At 38.5% G+C, this 13,137-nt stretch overlaps 2 protein-coding genes across 2 annotated transcripts in view; one reads left to right on the top strand and one right to left on the bottom strand.

Moving 5' to 3' along the window:
• The window catches only part of LOC135946862 (LIM homeobox transcription factor 1-beta), a 28,670-nt gene extending 15,757 nt beyond the window's left edge, over positions 1-12,913 (top strand). Inside the window, exons 3-7 of the mRNA XM_065495297.1 lie at positions 2,674-2,891; positions 6,563-6,762; positions 7,702-7,846; positions 9,289-9,483; positions 12,334-12,913. Coding sequence (XP_065351369.1) covers positions 2,674-2,891; positions 6,563-6,762; positions 7,702-7,846; positions 9,289-9,483; positions 12,334-12,569 — 994 coding nt within the window. The 3' untranslated portion in view covers positions 12,570-12,913. The remainder of the gene's footprint in view (positions 1-2,673; positions 2,892-6,562; positions 6,763-7,701; positions 7,847-9,288; positions 9,484-12,333) is intronic.
• Positions 4,190-6,536, bottom strand: LOC135946861 (uncharacterized). Its single transcript, XM_065495296.1, has 4 exons — positions 6,249-6,536; positions 6,061-6,195; positions 5,458-5,734; positions 4,190-4,972 (listed from the first exon to the last, which is right to left on the bottom strand). The coding sequence occupies exons 1-4, from the start codon at positions 6,407-6,409 to the stop codon at positions 4,196-4,198; spliced, it is 1,350 nt and encodes a 449-aa protein (XP_065351368.1). The 5' UTR covers positions 6,410-6,536; the 3' UTR covers positions 4,190-4,195.
• Positions 12,914-13,137: the final 224 nt, after the last annotated feature.

Raw genomic sequence — 13,137 nt, 5'->3', positions numbered from 1 at the left:
CGTTCTCATTGCAATTTTTTATACCTCGACTTACGGATTGAAGCCAAAGAATTTCACAGATTTTTCTGGACTGGTTTTTAAATAAATTATTTCTTTGTAATGTAGATGATTATCTGAACATGAAATATTCTACATGATCTTGAAGTGGATCGATACAAGGTGACAATAAAAAATTATTCGAATTATTGGATGAAATAAACAATTTTTTAAATTAAAAATTGACCGGACGTCTGTAAAATTTTAAAATTTTCTCGAAAATTTACTGCGCTTGAGCACATTTTCTTGGCAGATTTCGATTCCTCTCGTCGAGATCTGTCCAACAGCGTGTGAAACCTTTCAGGAAACTCTTTGTTGTGAAATAAAACAGGATTTCAAATTAGGAGACAGTCCTCACCATTTGCAGCCACTTTGCTAAAAAAAAATGCAGCACAATTTTTGCGTTAATTAAATCCTGAAGAGATTTTCCAGGGTTTTGCAGTATCAATCGTCTTTAAAACAAATATTTTTACATCTAAATTAACTCTGAAGTCCTTAATCGATAAGATATTTATGTTATATTTCTGAAAACAGTGGTAATCCTTAATAACCTTTTTGTTTTTTCATATGAAAGGTTCTGTTTTTTCTACAAATTATATATTCCGAAATTTTTAAAATACCCTAACGATATTTGGTATAATGTCCAAAAATGAGTAAATTTATTGATTTTAAATTTTCAAAATGAAAAATGCATTTTCAAGATATTTTTAATGGAATAAATTATTTTAAAAATCCTCCTCAAGCCAATATAATGAAACTAAATTAACAGACGATAAAGCAAAAACAAAACACGTTCTGAGTTAGAATTAATGATCAAACAAAAAAAACCGTCTAAATTGGCTCAATATTGACTATTTTATTCACAAACAAACATCTAAAATTAATCAGATCGAAAAATTCATTATATTCATCGTTCATTTAGCCCTCTGATTTTACCTGCTATGCGATATTTGACTCCAAATCTCGAGTCGTAACCAACAGAATTGCTAAAACTTAAAACTGCACACCGTTTTTGTGACCAGCTGAAGGGTTTAGAGGGTACCCTTTCAACCACCCTCTGTTAGAGTTTTAATTTAAATTCTAAACATTTCCTCGGGGCTTTAAAATGTTTTACATTATCATAAACTCACCATCCCATATAATTAAATGAAAACAGTTTATATGAATTCAAGCGCATAAAATAGTTTTCCTTTGTTCAAAGGGGATTAATTTAAATTATATTTTAATTTGGTGGTAAAGGTTAAGCATCCCTGAACCCACCAAATAGTCAGAGGAGGTCCACGCGAGTCTAAAGATGTGTATTTTTTGCTAATCTGTTGGTTTAGAATCTAAGATTTAAAGTTGGCAATATTTGCAAAACTCAGAAGAGTAAAAACGTTTTTTTTTTTCAATTAGAAATCTAAATTAGCAGTAGTTTTGACCTTGGTGCTACCGGGCTCGGTGAAAGATATTCCAAATCTTATATTTATTTTCATTTTTCGTCACTCGGAGATTTCAAAATGTTCAAAAACTTTGTAAATTTGAGAGCAATTTCTTATAACATTTTTTAATGCAGTTAAACAAAGTGTTTTAAATAAAACTTACGTTAATTTTGTAGTTTAACTCGACAAATTTTGATTTTAATTCAAATTAATGCAAAATATAGTTAATGATTTTAATAAATTTATTTTTATTTATTAAACTATGTATATAAATATTTTTGTTTTACATTAATTTACTAATTTTGATATGCAAATGGTGGGAAATTTATATTTTATTTAAAATTTAAAATAAAAAGTGTAGTACGCACTGTTATTCTTATGCATCGAATAAACTTTTCATTATTGACTTTGCGGATCTCTATAAATTTCATAACTCTTAACACCTAATTACTAATGAACTGAATCAAACTAAATTTCTAACGGTGAAAAGCGAGACTTAATTCCATAGCTTTTCCTCTCTTCTCATTGATTTTGTTTGTTTCTCAGCACAATCAGAATAAAAAAAGCAGAAGCCCACTCTTGATGCTTGGTATGAAACGTTGAAAAATGATTTTCTGGCTCGCGTGAAGTGTTTATTCTGCACTCTATTAACACCTGTAAGGGGCACGTGCTAATCTCGCACGCACCACGATTGATTGAATTGGTGTTGACAAACTGCGCTTATCGCTCGGCGAGCCGTGCAGGGAAGTGCTATTATATAAATATATATATATATTTATTTATTCGCGGCTATAGCCATTATCAAACTGCAATTATTTGCCTAGCAAGGTGGCGGCGGGTGGCTGAAAAAAAGATATCGCCGCGATTTATTGAAAAAGTCGTGTTCCAGAAAAAAATAATCAACACTCCGGCTTATCTCTCTCTGTGTGTATACCCGAATTTAAATGAGCTCTGGCTGCATTAACGCGAGTTAATCGATGCAAATTGCTTCCTCCCCGCGGATTTGTAAAAATGCCGCGATAAAGAGGCGCGCGATAAAATCGGTCATCAATCAATTCGGCGCCTGACACTTTGTGTCGCAAATAAAAATAGGCGCGAGAGAGCATATGGCCCGCGCGGATTAACTGCGGCTTACGCTGTCACTCAATCCGGCGAATATAATATAATTATCTCTCTGCTCAATCCTGCGTGTTCTCTGTTATCGCGCCGGGGGCAGGTTGTACGCCAAGAAGTGCCTCGGCTGCTCGGAGAAGGTGAGTCCCGAGGAGCTGGTGATGCGGGCGCTCGACAGCGTCTTCCACCTGCGCTGCTTCGTCTGCGTCGTCTGCGGCGGACGCCTCCAGAAGGGCGACCAGTTCGTCATCAAGCAGGGACAGCTCTTCTGCCGACCCGACTACGAGAAGGAGGTGGAAATGCTCCAGGGATACGCACCAGGTATGGTAAAATATTTAAATTTACTTCAGATTGATTTTAAAAGGATGGGGATTTCGATATTTTTCTTCTGTTGCCCTGATTTTTTATTCCTTGCCGATTTTCTGGTTTAATTAGCATGAATAACAAAGGGAAATCCAACTAGCAGCTTTACAATCGCTTCAAAAATTGAGTCATCCTTATCTGATATATCCTAAGTAGTGCGGTGACGTCACACAGATCTTCAGAATTTACATCTCCGTCTGAGAAAAATATTTCTGATTTTAAGAACATGTTCTTCAACACAAGATCTATTCGATTTCAATATTTTTATAAAAAAAATCATCGTCAGCGACTGAGAGCTGCAAAATTAATTTTTAAACCTCATTTTTAGCCCATATTCCATGCTAAAACTGACAAAATTATGCTTTAAAAAGTGTGGTTTTAGCAAATCAAAAGAAATGATTTTTATTGCATAATGCTTGGCAGCGGAAATGAGTCCTCAAACACAGCAGGAGTGCCTTAAAATCGTTATTATATGGTGGAGCCATCTATTAGCAGCTTTAAAATCTAAGATTGGTTTATATTTGCATTAATTTTCCCTTAAAATAGTTAATTTTTTATTATTTTTGTGCACTGGAGGCCGGGTTTTGGTCTGTGTTGGTTCCCGCCGGTCAGAAGTCAAAATGGTGCCGAAATAATGGAGAATTTCAAGGTGCTTAAATTGACTTTTTTATAGTTGTTTGAATATTCACCCATTTTGAAGCTGCGCAGTAAACTTGTGCGCATCTTAAGCATGCGCAGTATGTTCAGATCGCTTCTTCGTCTCACAGAGAAGCAGAAACTCGTCACTGCGCATGCGTGACCCAATTTAAAACCTTCTGCGCAGTCGTAATTCCCACCGGGGACCGGATTGCGATCTGTGTTAGTTCCCACCGGTCAGAATTCAAGATGGCTTCGAAATAATGGAGGCCAATCAGGAGACAGTCCAGCGGCCAATCAGAAGCGTTGAAAAAGAGGCGTGCCGACCTAATAATTTCATTCCTGCACATTTTGTTACATTTCCATTAACCTGATATGCCATCTAACGGTTAATTCACCAATTACCGGGCTAATCAGCTGTTACTAAAGAAATTACAACAATTTACGTTTGTAACTTTCCCGCCGTACTCTACCAAACGCCATATCTGCGCGTCGCGTAAATCCGGCCCCCTGTGATATATATCTTAAAACTGTAGGGATTTATGTATATCAATGAAACTGTTTTAAAAGATCCAAATAATTAGTAGAAAATTGAAAATTTTAATGTAAAGTGGGACAAACTGAAGTTATTTTTTAAGCATTTCTGTCCTATTAAACGGCTTAAGTTGGCACTCAACCGCGATCGTTCGTTGCACCTCCTCCATTCGCTTGACGAGCTGTTGCTGAAAGTCCCACATGCGTCTGTCCTGCACGGTGGTCGCGTTGCAAAACGTAGAGTCAAAGTCGCAGAAGCGATAATGCCGGTTGGACGCTTCTTTCTCGTCCACCTCGGCCTCCATCTTGAAATTCCCGATGGCGTGGTACAAATTGTGGTTTCCCACCTGCTCAGTCACGTCGGCCCGAACGACGTACTTGGAACGCACGTGCATCGCTAGGAAGTTCTGGTTGCGTGTCGTTTTCCTCAGGGTAATCAGGTCGAAAGGCCCCTTGTAGTCGGGGTCATCGGGCCGGTGCGTGAAGTAGAAACTGTTCTTGAAGATGAAGGCGGCAGTGTCGTTGTGCCTGGCCTCCAGTTTCTCCATGAACTTTGTCAGGGTTAAATTTTCCTGGGGCACCAGGAACTCGTCCACGTCGTGGAAGGCGAGGTATCGGAACTTGTACATTCCTCTGTAGAGACACTCGTTCAGGGCGGCGAACAGGTTCATTATCCTGATATTCCGTTCGTGACGTTCGAGCATTAGGACCTCCTGGTTTTCATGCCAGTCGAGGATCGTCACCAAGCCCTGTTTGGCGTAATTGTTCAAAACGCAGCTCACGTTTTTCGCAGTGCTGTACACGTATAGGTGAAAGTGGTCATAGCCTAGAAGTCTGTTCACTTCGATCCACTCTATCAGGGTCCAGGGCTGGAATAAAAAAAACTGGGTTTATAGCCTTTAAAGTCGGCGCCGAGAAAGTTGAAGGAGTTCAGTGGCGGCTACAATCTCCACCACTGGCCCCCTTCAATTATTGGTGACTGACTGACGTCAGTGTGACGTCAGAACCCTTAACTGCAAAGATGCACAAAATTGTATGGTTCTAGAAATTTGAAACTAATTAAAAGACTTTCTTTGACCAAACTTTCAGAGCTGTTTTAAGCACTTGCAGAGAGACCGCCTGTACGAATGAATTCTTTGTCAGAGCTCAGACGCATGCGCAGTTCTCGCATATACGTTCATCATAGTTTTGGCGGGAAAAAAAGTTCGCACGTCGCGCGGGACTTTTAGGTCGGGAAAAATATCCCCTTTACCTAATTCTACCCTCAAGAATCGATTGGTGCGCTCAGAAACTTCGCCAAAGACAGTCTTTAAGCGATATTTTCTATTCTAGCTAAGGAAAAGTATTGATTTACATTGCTGTAGTTGTAAAGTGGTGCAACACACGCTGCCAATTTCGGAGCTCCAGTTTGTACGACCCTTTCGCTCTCCAGCCTGTTCTGAACCTTGATCTTGGGAAATTTATCCATATTTCTGTGAAAACTAGAGACGTTTTGACTGAAGGTGGTGTAGAGGGACACGCTTGAAGGGATGGTGGTCAGGTTTTTCAGCGGGCAGAGAAAGTAGCTCGCTGAGTATACGCGGCCCCAGTTTTCTTGAATCAGATCTTTCTCAGCTTCAACCACCTCGAACCTGTGATAGAGATTTTTTTTATCATTTTTTTGTACTTTTGACTTGGATTTTTATAAAAAATTGAATTGTAGTTTTTCAAAACAACCACGGGAATGCTTTTTAATTGATGCTGCAAACGAGGATATTGGGACGTCATTGATGTTGGAGCTTGTCAAGATTATCTGTTGGTTTCATTCCAACAGTTTAAATCAAAATTACAGAGTGATAGATAAAAAGGATGACTTCAAACTTGAGTGGCAGCTTCCTCTTTCATATTCAAACTATATTATCTGCTGTAAATTTTCTAGCCTCTTTGAAATAAAGTTTTAAACGGAAAATTTTCGCACCTTCCAACGCCATCATCTTCAAACCAAAGTTTGCAGAAAATCTGGTCAGTTTTGTCCCTGTGTGACGTGCCAATCAGTCTAATTTCCGCTCCCCCTTTCCTGCTCTCAACGTAGGCCGAGTAAATTAAATAGTGTCTGCAAAATAATTAATCAAACAAGTTTCAATCCTTCAAACTATAATATTATACTCTGATCCAAAAACCGGCTTCCAAACAGCATCAGTGACGACCAACGTAGAAATATTCAGTTTCGAATCAAAATTCACGACAAAATAAAGCGGAGCAATCGTTAAGAACGCGAGCGTAATAATCACGGTGGAAAACGCGATGAAGTTGAGCAGGGAGCACATTTTAAAACTAAATCAGCTAGCAATAAAGCGAACTCCAGCATGATACTGAATTTAATTGGTACAAATGTGACGAAACAGGATGTTATTCCAGTTGCACTGCGCGCACGGTCGGTGATATTCATTTAACGGAGAGAATATATGAAATTTCAACAGGTGAGTTTCCATGTGACGATTTGATCACCACGTCGGCTCGTCCGCACGATGGACGCCGCGGACCCAAGCGACCGCGGACCATCCTCACCACGCAGCAACGGCGGGCGTTCAAGGCCTCGTTCGAGCTCAGTCCCAAGCCGTGCAGAAAAGTGCGAGAAACTTTGGCCAAGGACACGGGTCTCAGCGTCAGAATTGTCCAGGTAATGCCTTTTTCTTTTCCTTCAAATTGTTTTTAATGCAGGTTTAATACACGTAGATTTAAATGGAAATAATAATTTCTAGCGATGGATTAAATTATCCGAATTTTTGCAAATGAAATGTATCGTTTTATTGATTTTATTTTGCAAATTTTTGGTCTACGTTAGAAATGAGATATTACTTGCTTGTCAACGTATCAAACCTCTATTTGTAATTAAAATGGAAAAATCTCTTTGGCCAGCATTCACGTTAATATGATATTTTTTAATAAAATAGCCACATTTACTAGTTAATTAATTTTATTTTTTTACAACAAATTAATCAGGGTCTTTCTTAAAATTTTAATTATTACTTTTATTTAAAATAAATCTTAATTCCGTCATAAGCAGTCTCATAGCTGGTCGCTCTCTTCTTCAAAAAGTATTATTCGATACTTATAAAAATGAATTTTTTGTACCGAAAGCTCGGATTGTTATAGGCAGAATTGCAAAAATTACATCTCATTTAATTCGTCTTTTACCTCTTATGATTAACAGGGTATTTCTCACCCCAACCCCTAAAAAATGAAATTATCAACCACCTTTAATATAGAAGAAAATGTAAATTATAATGGCTTTGTTGCTATTTTTGGTTCCAAATAAATTCATATTTTGGAGAAACGAATTATTGTTAGTGATTTTAACCATTATCTCAGCAGTAAGTTAATTTTTTGTGGTTGAAACATTCAAAGAGAATTGATGAATATGCAGCCAAAAATGAAGTAATATTCAGAAATCCATTGGTTTTTAAAACAAAATTTAATATCATGTTTAATTCATCAAATTCAGAGAAAAAAGCAGCCCGTGTCTAATCTCAGTGATTTTTTGCGCAAAAATTATACTTTGATTGAAATTTGGTGCATGATAAAATTGTATCTTCAATATTTTGTCCCGTTATTGAAGGTGTGGTTCCAAAATCAGCGTGCAAAAATGAAGAAAATGCAGAAAAAGGCGCGGCAGGACGGCAAAATCCTGAAAGACAGCGAGGACTCCGAGCCGGGAAACTCGAGCAGCACGAAAAGCTGCAAAATCAAAGAGGAGGATCAGAGTGAGTGCCTTTATTGAAATGTTTTCTCGACAATTATCGGGAGGCCGCACACGCACGCACGCACGCATCTCCCGGGGGATCGTTTCATGCTACCCCTATTCATTTGCGGATAAATTCCTCTCTCGTGAGTAGTCGACCCAGAGCGGAGAGACGGACGGACCCCTTGTCAGCATATATTGAATATTCGCCCCGCGCACTGTTGCGTTTCTCCTCTTCTTTTATAATATATTTAAATATGGATTAAATCAAATATGCATGACTTTAGGGGTGGGATTTTTAGACAATCGATTTTTGCTCCGCGTCTCATTCACTTTTAGACACCGGATGCGCACAAATAATGAAAATTAAGGACTTGGGAGGTGCTAAAATTTATAAATATCAACCCTTATTTTAATCTCAAAAAGAAAAATATGCATAAAATCAATAAATTCCAAGTGCAATAATTTTTTTTATCGCAAACTTGAATTTTTTGGATGATTTCCGTTGGTTAAAAAAATTTTATACAAAATTTCATTGAAAGAGGCAAATTTTAACCCCTTTTGGTTTTTTGGTGGGAGGTCCTTGTGCACCCCAAGGGTGGTTTTTAGGCGTAACTTCGCGAAAAATTATGCAAATAATTTTAAGTTAATTATTTTGGACCCGCGTGTAGGATTTTAATGTTTAAATTCACCCCTTGCTATTTCCTCCCTCTTCACCACCCCCTTTTTATAGTTAAAAACGATGGAATTTAATTAATTTTTTTAAGAAAAAATTGATTCTCAAGTCTAATTCTATATATTTACATAATTTACAGCATATTTAAATCTGAGGGATGAATTTCGTGTTTATTCCAACCCCCTTATCAATTTCACCCCTTCGAAATCCACCCCATGAAAGAATTTCTTTTAATTTTTTATATTCCGGGGTGATTTTATTTTTTAATAAATCATAAGAGCTGCAATTTTTATTATGTGGAATCATCCCCTGTAAATCCCCAAAAATCAACCCTTTAACTATTTTTGAGGCACATTAATGCCTCTTGTCTGTAGCTCTTTTAATTAATTTGTTCCATATTATCGCCCAAATTTTATTTCCTACATAAAAATCATTTTTCAACACAAATCCACCCCCTGAAAACCATCCCTTAGAAAGAATTTCTAGTGTCCGTTTATTTTCATCATAATTTCTTCAAATAAAACATGACATTGGTAGCCTGGACTAATTTTACCGAACCAGATTCGGTAATTCAACCCCCATTTTTATCTCAGAAATAAATTTATTCAATCAATTCGCAATTCAAGATGTTATTTTATTAAAAAACGATATGCAAATAGTCTTTTTTGTCGAAAATCCCACCCCTTTGAATGCGTTGCTGACCGAAGCGAAATTCCCAAGACCACTATGAGGGGTCGCAATGAGACTGAATTAATTTGCGTTTGCACTACGCTCTGGAATTCTTCAAGGTCCGCAAGGGGTGGGCTACTTGAACGAGTGCAGCAGCGACACGGAGGCCGGAAGCCTGGCCATCGAGGGCTACGGCGCTGAAGTTGATGGAGCGTCTCATTATTTGCCCCTGAAAGAAGACCCGCCCGGCACGCCTGACCCCGGCGAAGTTGCTTCCCTCTTCTTCAAACACCAAGAATTCGCTGCCGCCCAAGGTAAAATCATCGCGCTCGTCTCGCATGCTTACTCTCACTTAACACCTCCAGCAACTTGCGCATAATTTACGTGCCCCCGCACTTCATTTGACTTGAAACTTCTCACTCAGATGAGTTTATTGTTTCCTGCAAGAGCGGGAATTTCCATACAAGTTGAAATGTGCTGGACATTCCTCTTGTTGGAGGTCGACTTCTATTTACCTTCTATGTTTTGGCAGCCCTATTTCTTCGCAGGGTTTTTTAAAACCAGCATTTTTCAGGAAAAAACCGAATGCATTGCAAAATAAAACCTTTTTTGCAAGTTTTTCTGTAATTTTGTGAATTTTTCTGATATTTTTTCATCATTTGCATAAATCTTCAGTGTTCGAAGCCGCCATCGCATAATTTCGTAATAATTTTAAGGCAATTCCGCTGCGATTTCAAACTCAATCCTGCCACTGTGAATTTTTCACTTTATATGCTTTCTTTTGACGAGCTGAAAACCAAAATCGGTTAAGCCAATCGCCGTAGAATCATGAAAAACTATTTTTTGAAATAAAAATTCTTTTCCGACGATTCTACGGCGAATTACTGGATTGATTTTGGTTTTCAGCACGTCAAAAGAAAGCATAATAAGTGAAGAACGCACAGTGGCAGGATTGAGACTGAAATCGCAGCGGAAGTAATTTAATTTCGGACGGGAGGGAATTTCACTGGTGCGCGATTCGGAAAGAAAACGAATTCAATCCGAGGTCAGGATAATCAGGGATATATAGAGATCAACGTTTACTGCTTTTTTTCGTTTGCTACTTCAGACGGGGCTAAATTCTTCTGATATCAGTCTAGGACATAAATAGTATAACTAAACTTTTAATACTGGGAAAATTAGCATTCGCCGCATTCACAATCCTAACTTACGACAGAGGCCCCTTTTTACAAATAAAAAATTGGAATAGTCCTTGTTCCGTAAATTTATTTGAAAATTAAATAGCAATATTTTAATACAAAGTATTGAACATGAAATCAGTTAGTTAATTATTAAAAAAAAACTCTTCTCGCTTAATATAAGTCAGAATCATGGATTTTTAGTGCAAAAAGGGTTCATTTAAATCAATTCTTTAAATAAAACATTTTTCATGTAGAGTTGAAATGCCAGTCATCTTCAAATTTCTGGCAGAAAGTCGGTAGCGCATCAAAGGTAAAAGAAAAATTTCAAATTTAAAAAATAGATCTTTATCAGACTCTCCAGAAAAATATATTTTTTCAGTCGATTTGAAAATGAAGAGTAGATATTTCTTAATTTTAAAGCAATATTTTACGAGTTATACGCAGCTATTTCAGATCCCCTGCGTTCTTTTCCCGATTTGACGGGGTGTTTACTTCTCGATTCCGGGAACATTATTGAGATTTAAGAGTGGCTCGGCGGGCGAGAACGGAAAAATGATTTGTTCCCGGTGCGTGAGAGCGGCTTGGCTTTTCTCGGCTGGCTCGGCTGGGGTGCATATCATGTGTGTATGATATGTGTACCCACTAGTGTGGTAAAACGCGCATTTATCACTCTCTCGGCGCGCGTGTTTGCTCTCTTGCAGGCGAACGGGATAAGCAGCAGCAGCGCCTGCACAGCCTGCAACATTATCCGGAAATTTCCCCGATATTTTCCTTTTTTCTTCCTCCTCCCCGGCGAACGCACGCAGTGTGTTGCAAATCGCTTAATGTCCGCGCGCAAATCCCTGCAGAAAATGGTGAATCGATGGCCCGCCGACAAACGATTTTTATTTTATGTCTTCCTCATCGCATTCCCTTTTTTTATCTCCCATCGAAGAGCCCATTTGGTTTAATTGAGCCATTCATATCGGATCTCGCGCGCGCATCTGCGGAGCTCAAATCGTGCCTATTATTGTTTCACTAAATTACTTGTGCAAATGAACAGCACGCCCTGCTTCTTGGTTTTCCGGCTCGGAAATTGGAAAATATTTTGCCGTGTATAATTCGCAAGCACAGTGTGTATTTGCATGGATATTAAATTCGATACTGTTGTGAGCACGCAGATAGGAATTTCACCGCCATAAAATCTCAGACTGCTCGTTTCGCGCAATACACACACACAATAGAAGTTCTGCAATTGCCTTTTAACGGGAATTTTCTCGCTAGTCTACAATGCCAGAATGGATTTGTGCGTTTCATTAAATTGTGCGAAAAAGAGTACTGCGTGGAAAATTTTTCTTTTTCTTTTTTACAATTCACCAGTTGCATAAAGCCTAAGTGTTCGAAGCCGCCAACAGATGGCGCCACCGTAGACTTTCGATTTTAAGGCACTTCCGCTGCGATTTCAGACTCAATCTAGCTACTGTGCATTCTTCAATTAATTTGCTTTTTTTGACGTGCTGAAAACCAAAATCGGTTCAGCCAATCGCCGTAGAATCGTGAAAAACTATTTTTTGAAATAAAAAATCTTTTCCAACGTTTCTACGGCGAATGGCTGAACCGATTTTGGTTTTCAGCACGTCAAAAAATAGCAAATTAATTAAAAAAAGCAAAATAGCTCGATTGAGTCTGAAATCGCAGCGGAAATGCCTTAAAACCGATTAAAACAAAAGTTTTAAGAAAGTCTGTGGTTGCGCTATCTGTTGGAGGCTTCAATAACTAAGGGTTTATGCAACTGGTCAATTTAAAAAAAATATTTTTCTGGCCTATGCGGATGAAAATGTAATTTTCGCATTAATTTTATAAAAATATTTTATACTAAAGTTCAACATTCAGGCCAAAGTGATTTTTATTCACTTGATTAAGCTTTCCATCCACACCATAATATATTGAAAATAAAAATTAAAAAAAAAACTGCTTGAAATTTGGGTGACATTTATGTTTCAGTTGGGCCGCACCACCACGCCAAGCTGGCGGGGAACAACGGTCCCTTCATGTCGGCCTTCCCGTACGGCAGCTGCCCCCCGGAGGCGGCGATGGCCGGGGGTGGGCCGCCGGCGGGCATGTTCGGCGGCGGCCACCAGCACCCGATGACGCCGTCGCTGAATCCGATCGACCGTCTCTACTCGATGCAAAACTCGTACTTCTGCGGAGAGGACGGCCCCACCCTCGCCGACCAGTGAAGCCGTGCTGCACCCTGCACTGCACCCTGCTCTGCACCGCGCGCTTCACAAAGACTGACCAACCAAAATGATTGATTTCGCCCTCGATCCGAGCTTTCTTGTTTCGCCGCGCGACGAAATTTAAAAAAAATAAAACGGTAGATCGATGGTTCTAGTCATTTAGTGAGATATATAAATACATAAATTGGATTGGCGCGTGTCTCAGCGTGCGGACCCGTTGATGTCGATAATATGGATTTTTGAATGTTGCTCTCGTAGGAGGAAGTTTCGTGTCTTGGCTCTTCGCTACCTTGATGTCACTGTCAACGCAGCCCAAGGGTTGAATAAATGTTGAGAAGCAAACAAGAAAAACTTTTGGTGTGTTTATTCATTTTATTGCTACAGTTCCTCAACCTCACCAAAAATTAAATTGTGAAAATTTCTAAAGGCCAAAAAATTATAAGTTTAGTATTTTGTTCAGAAATATATCAGTCCAAAAACCATTTAAATTTTAACGAAATTTAACATTTAATCTTTTTATAGATTATTTATACATTAATTTATTTCTCTACTGTTTTTTTAAACATTA

This window comes from Cloeon dipterum, chromosome X (genome assembly GCF_949628265.1).
Source record: "Cloeon dipterum chromosome X, ieCloDipt1.1, whole genome shotgun sequence".
Classification (NCBI taxonomy): domain Eukaryota; kingdom Metazoa; phylum Arthropoda; class Insecta; order Ephemeroptera; family Baetidae; genus Cloeon; species Cloeon dipterum.
Note: the sequence above shows the minus strand (reverse complement) of the source record. Positions and strands in the feature narration are given on the sequence as shown.

What these genes read in the sequence shown, in the direction of transcription:
- LOC135946861 (XM_065495296.1), bottom strand. Translation starts at nt 6,409, where the DNA reads ATGTGCTCCCTGCTCAACTTCATCGCGTTTTCCACCGTGATTATTACG. An exon ending in AAGCCGGTTTTTGGATCAGA is followed by an intron (nt 6,196 to 6,248) that starts GTATAATATTAT and finishes ATTATTTTGCAG; the next exon opens with ACACTATTTAATTTACTCGG. An exon ending in GAAGATGATGGCGTTGGAAG is followed by an intron (nt 5,735 to 6,060) that starts GTGCGAAAATTT and finishes TCTCTATCACAG; the next exon opens with GTTCGAGGTGGTTGAAGCTG.